Below are 6,319 nucleotides of genomic sequence, written 5' to 3' on the forward strand. Positions count from 1 at the left end.
TCCGTCCTTTTCTTGCTTTTCTTAATTGATGGTGAGAATTTTTTTATTAATATCCTAAATTAATAAATTTTTTATTTATATTGCTGATTATTATATTTGATAAAAAAGTTAAACTGTAGTACGGAATGATTGAAAGAATGGTTTGACAGGTGCGTCTGATCCAACGCCCCTTCATTATATATTATATTCATTGCCAATTTTACATTTGAACCACTGCAAAGGGTACAAGATTGGCTCCTATTTTTATCGAGATATGAGTTAGGGTGGCTATATGTGGTAACTTAAATCCTAGTCAATACTTAAATATAATAAACATTTAGTCTCATGGTATAAGAACAGACAGTATAGTTTTGTATATCTTAAAAATAAAAAAAATAAAATTTTATATTTTTAATGCAATTTTTTTATAGCAAAATTGACTACTAAAACTAAGAATTTATTTGAGCGAAAAAATAAAAAATCAGTAGACCATTTTTTTTCTCTTTATAAAATTCAGATTGTTTCATTTCAAAGCCATTTTTAGGTACTTATGAAGATAGACCTAACTCAATTTATAGTTTTATAACATTGCTTGTTGAACCAATCAATTTATGACGAATGTAATAAAATTTTTTTAGTCTAATTATTTTTAAATCGGTCACTTACTGCTTGCTAAACGATCATTATTCTATTTCTATTAAGTATATTGGTTGAATCTGATCTACCGCTTTTCTAATAAATCGCTATAATTATAGTGCAACCTGTACGGTAATAAATAAATAAAAAAAGTGCAATACACGTGTATTCAGTATGTTGCTTTATGGTCGGAGTGATCCATGAACTCGGCACTTGACCTGGTCGATCGGAAAATTAAACCTTCTAACAGCATTTTGTTGTGTCCAAATTCCCAGCATCCGTTCCTCTCCTTCCCTCGTTGGATTAATTAAATTAGCCCTCGCCTCTTGTCCTTTGCCGGTACGCTCGTCGTTTCCGGGGGCGAAAAATGGAGGTCAAGCGCCGTACGGCCGAATCGCTGGTAAAGAGGCTGAATTCTGCGGCGGATGCCGACTCCGCCGCCGAAGCCATCGCAGAGATCCGCCTCCTCTCCAAGCACGACCCCGAGATCCGCTCCCTCCTCGCCGACGCCGGCGCCGTACCCATCCTCGCCGCCCGCCTCCTCCCCGGCGGCGGCCACAACTCCCCGCCCTCCCAGGAGAACGCCGCCGCCGCGCTCCTCAACATCTCCATCTCCGCCGGCGAGGGACTCATGGCCACCCCTGGCCTCCTCGATGCCCTCGCCGCCGCCCTCCACCCCTCCTCCCCCACCTCCGCCGCCGCCGCCCAGCACGCCGCCGCCACCCTCTACAGCCTCCTCACCGTCGACGCCTACCGCCCCATCATCGGATCCAAGCGCCCTCTCGTCGCCTCCCTCATCGCCCTCCTCCACGTCCCCAACCCCCCCAACCGCTTCATCAAGGACGCCCTCAAAGCCCTCTTCGGCGTCGCCCTATACCCCCTCAACCGCCCGGCAATGGTCGATCTTGGCGTCGTCCCGGCCCTCTTCTCCCTCGTCGTCAATGACGGCCGGACCGGCGTCGTGGAGGACGCCACGGCGGTGATCGCCCAGGTGGCGGGGTGCTACGAGAGCGTCGACGCCTTCCGGAACGTGGCCGGAGTTCGGGTTCTGGTGGATCTGGTGGACGCCGGCAGGGGGGCGAGCGGAAGAGCGAGCGAGAACGCGGCGGCGGCGCTGCTGAACCTGGTGATGAGCGGTGGGGAGGAGGCGGCCGCGGACGTGCGGGAGATCGAGGTGGCGGAAACCGCCCTCAGGGAGCTCGCCGGCGGCGGCTCGAGCGCGAGGGCCAAGAGCAAGGCCGAGTCGCTGCTTAAGGCTTTAGACGGCGGACGCGGGGGCCGACTGCAACGGTTCGCCGATTTCAAGACGAATTCGCCACCTTCGTCGCAGCTTTCCACTTTGTCCGCCGCTACTACTGTCAGTAATTAGATTAGGGGTTGTTTTGAGACTTTTAGACAGTGGTGATTAATTCTGGGGGTGTTTAGAGACTTAGACCCTGCTAATCTTGCACCTGATGGAGAAATGTCTGTACATAGATATATTTTTTGAAATGATATACATAATAGACTTTAATGCTTAATTTATCACTTTGGGTGTGTCACATTTGGATTGATAGACATGCTTAGTTACATTTCATGCAAGAGGTTTGAGCATTTGGTTGTTGATATGGAAGATGGTAAGTTCGAAAACAGCAATTCAGATTTTTCGAGACATCGGCTGATATTCTGGAAGGATTACACTGAAATTTGTATAGCTTGGAATTTATTAAATTATAAAGGCTGAGATGAAATCTTTGATTTTTGTGGCTTGAACCCTTCCTCTATCTTGTGCAGTGAGCTATTTAGATTCTTCTGCCATTTCTTAGCTTGTGTCTTAGGAAGCAAATCGAATTATTGTACTTTTTCGATTTATTATTATAAAGGAAGACAAAAATGAATGGTGGATGATTTCATTCACCAGCCATTATCTGCTTGGCTTAATATAAGATGCCTTTGTGGCCCTTCTTAGTTGTAAAAGAACATTCTTGTCTTCCCATGGCAGTCCATAGTTTAATTGTTCAAGTTTTCTTTAGACAGCCATAGATTCTTGCAATAATATATGGGCATGAGTTAGATAGACCCAACAGTCACTGAATGCAATAAAAAGTAAAATGGCAGTGCTATCAAAAGAACTAATGGTGTCCTTAATACCATATGGTCTAGTGTAGCCAAGGTTTAGTGGATCCCTGCAGAACATGAATTGCAGATTGTGTGGATGATAGGCAACTATCCGAGGACAGCAAAAGAGTTCTCTGGATCCAGAATGTTCATTAAGAGTTAAGAGGATTCATGCTAGATTGGATGCATCATGGTTCCAATGTAGGAACTATGGAGTCCAAGGTTGTTAAAGAAAGGTAAATGAGCTTCATGAATTAAGAGAGGAAACTTAGGAACTATGGAGTCCAAGGTTGTTAAAGAAAGGTAAATGAGCTTCATGAATTAAGAGAGGAAACTCCTTGACACCTTTGTGATTCCTTATATGCTTTTCTAACTTGAATAAAGAATGAGAAGACTGCAGATGTTCAGAAGCTTGTCATAATAGAAGCAGGAGTTATGGAGGAGAGAGCCAGAGAGGAACTTGTGGAACAGAAATCTTAGGGAGCATGAGCTTGACAGTCCTGAACAATAGGGCAGAAAGGCAACTCAAATTGATGTTTTGCAAAGAGAGTATGGAGTGACTCGTCACTTTCATCGTCAAGGCAGTGATTTGTCATATGAACTCATGGAGGGTTGAGGTGGCAATCTAGAGCAGTGGAATCAGGTATTTTTCCCCTTTCTTTTAGGGAAGTCGATCCTTTTCGCTCTAATTTTCAAGTATCATTTTATTAGCTTGAAATGGTCCTGTCAAAGCTTGTTCCAATTCTTTGACAATCTATATAAATTAATGAGGCTGAAACTGCCTGCAAGCTAATTAACAAGAATTCCTGCAGTATTCTGAATCTAGTGTCTTATGTTCTTTTTTTTCTTGATGTAATTGGAGAAGAAATCCCTCCCCTTAATTTATTAATCAAGAATAAGTAATACAAAAGTTATGAGAAGAACAAGGCAACATAGCCTCAATGGTTACATAGTTAGATTTGTCTTCAATTTTCAGGAGCGGGTCAATTTTCTTTGATAGAGTAAGATATTCCGCTTACCTCTTCCTATTCTCATGGTGCCGGCAGTGCCATATGATCATATCAATACATATTTTATGCAATTAGACTTTATATGCAATGAAAACTACATATGCAAGATGTGTAAGAAAACTATATATGCAAAATGTGCAAGAAAACTATATCTGCAAGATGTGCAAGCCTCTTCTGATCCACTCCAGTTGATATTAACTATGTAGTTGCATTTCTATAATAAGTCAAGTTGCATTGAGGTCAGTATAGCTCTTTGGCATCCAAAAGTTAATATTATATAGAAACTAAATCTAAAACTTAAACCGAGTTCAATTCAACAGGACAAGTAAGTAGGATTATTGTCATTTTCAGTTGTGGTTGGTAAGATGTAGGAGTAATCCAACTCAATTCTTGCCTTATTAAAAGAGGATCAGACAGCTAAAGCTGCCTTGAATAAAGGCATGGATAGTTGTTGAATACTGAAAACTACAATCATCATTTGATTTGCTACATGCCTATGTATTTCTACTGATATACGATTAATTATGTTGCGAGACCACACCCATGGCACGAAATCATCAAAAATATTGGTTAAGAAGTCCTACCTTATGCATTCATCTCCTCATATTAGATACTCTTTTCCTGAAAACTTTTTCACACTTTCCAGCCTAAGATATGTAGAAACACACCTGGGCTTGCATGGTTAAAATGCATACTAGATTCAAGCTAACACTCTTATAGAAGCATCTTGCACCTCTTGAAAGAAACCTTCCTCCGACCGCTTCCAATTTTCAAGAATCAACTAAAATCACTCCAACGAGGAGCTTTGCAATCTGCAGCTGAGTGTTGGAAATGATTTCGGTACGCCTCAAATCCATCTATTCTTTCTTCGACTCTGCTTGAGCCCTCATCATTGCTGCTTCCTCATGGCACCCATTCTTACTTGCTCCACCCTCAATGTCACCTCACCTAATAGCCAATGTATGTTCATCAAATCTCAATTTTCTCCTTCTTCCCTCTCCCTCCTCTTCTACCTTTTTTATTTTCATTCAGAGGAATCATATAGTTCTGTGTTGTAATGCACTTCTTTGTGAATCTCATTCAGTTCCTCCTTGCTCTAGTTTCTGCACACTCACCCTGACAAATAGAGGAGAAGCTTATTAGGAGTTCCATATAACTTTTAAAGAAAACAAAAAAAGTTAACAAAATTTTACTTCCTTAGTATTGCAAAATGCAAATACTGATTGGTTAGCCTATATTCATTCATAGTTTTTAATTTTTCTCTATAGCCTTAAATTTTTCTCTTTATGAGTAATTTTTATTCATAATTGGTTCAAGTCTTGGTTAGATCAGGTATGCTTCTGATAGCAAGACCCAGACTTTAAACTATTTGTGTGGATAACTTTGGATCCAAACCTAACCTAACTTTGTGGGTCTAGGTCAGAGGTCAAGTCAAAGGTGGGTTCCGATTGACAAACCTAGTACTCTAATGATGTCTCCTTTTAGATTTTCATTAATCAAATCAGTTTTCTTCAGAAATTTTATGAAATCTATATCCAACCCAATCAGATGTTTGGTTAAAATTGGAGAACCATGCCTAATGTATAGATCTTAACCTCAATTACAAATCAAGTACAACTTAAGTTAGGTTTGGATTGGATTTTGGTCTAGCACCCACTTGAAACCTAATCCCTCCAACCTTTTCATCATCATGCATGATGCATCTTTCTTTCTTTAAGTTTTTTCCATATTAGAAAAGATGAACAACAATTGTATTTGCGTGTCCACCCAAGATTGAAATATTTTCCTTCAGACCTCCATTATTGGGCATGAAAACAACTACAGGCAGAATGACAACTAAAATTTATGTTTTGTCTAGGGACAATCAAGTGAACTGATTTTTCTATGGTAAACTTATAGAAGGTTAAGGTGGGAATTCATAGCAGTGGACTGAGTTTTTTTATTTTAAATTTTTTATAAAGAAAATGGAGGGAAGTAGTTGAAATTATCCTTTTTTTTTTTGCTCTGATTTTTCATATATCATTTCAAGTCTTATGAGAAGTTGAGATGGTCCTGTCAAAACCTCCTTGGTTTGAGTTCTTTCACAAGATAGTAAATTAGTAGGGCCACAACAGCCTGCAGTCCAACAATGAATCCCAAAGCTTATTATAACATAAGTACAAAAGTTTGCAATTGGAGTTTGCAGTTGAGACTACTATATCTTCAAGATATGCCAAGTCTCTTTAGCTGCAATCCAGTCTAGTTGACATTCAGATATAATTTCTGTAATTAGTCAAGTTGGATTAAAGTGAAATATACATTTGTTCAAGATCCAAACTCAATATATATGGAAACCAAATCTAGGATGTAGACACAATTCAATCCCATAGGTCAAGCGAACAGGATTTTTTTTCTCCTCTATTTTAAAAAGTTGTGGTTGGTTAAATTCAAGAGTGATCCGACTTACTCCTTGCCTTAACAACAGAGGATTGGACAGTGGAAGTTTCTTTGCACAGAGAGAAATGGATAGTTTTCTTTGTTACTTGCTTCCATATTCCTACTTGATAGTTGATGCACATATTATTATATTGTGAAATCAGAGCCATCCCTGAGTAATG

General features: G+C 40.2%; 1 protein-coding gene across 1 annotated transcript; it reads left to right on the forward strand.

The window, feature by feature from the left end:
• Window positions 1-817: 817 nt before the first annotated feature.
• On the forward strand, window positions 818-2,156 carry LOC103716928 (U-box domain-containing protein 4-like). Its single transcript, XM_008805132.2, has one exon. It carries the CDS (start codon window positions 983-985, stop codon window positions 1,982-1,984), a length of 1,002 nt encoding a protein of 333 aa, XP_008803354.2. The 5' UTR covers window positions 818-982; the 3' UTR covers window positions 1,985-2,156.
• The last annotated feature ends 4,163 nt before the right edge of the window (window positions 2,157-6,319 follow it).

This window comes from Phoenix dactylifera, unplaced genomic scaffold (genome assembly GCF_009389715.1).
Source record: "Phoenix dactylifera cultivar Barhee BC4 unplaced genomic scaffold, palm_55x_up_171113_PBpolish2nd_filt_p 000026F, whole genome shotgun sequence".
NCBI lineage: Eukaryota > Viridiplantae > Streptophyta > Magnoliopsida > Arecales > Arecaceae > Phoenix > Phoenix dactylifera.

Bases quoted from the DNA above. Each gene is read 5' to 3' on its own strand.
- LOC103716928 (XM_008805132.2), top strand. From the start codon at position 983: ATGGAGGTCAAGCGCCGTACGGCCGAATCGCTGGTAAAGAGGCTGAAT.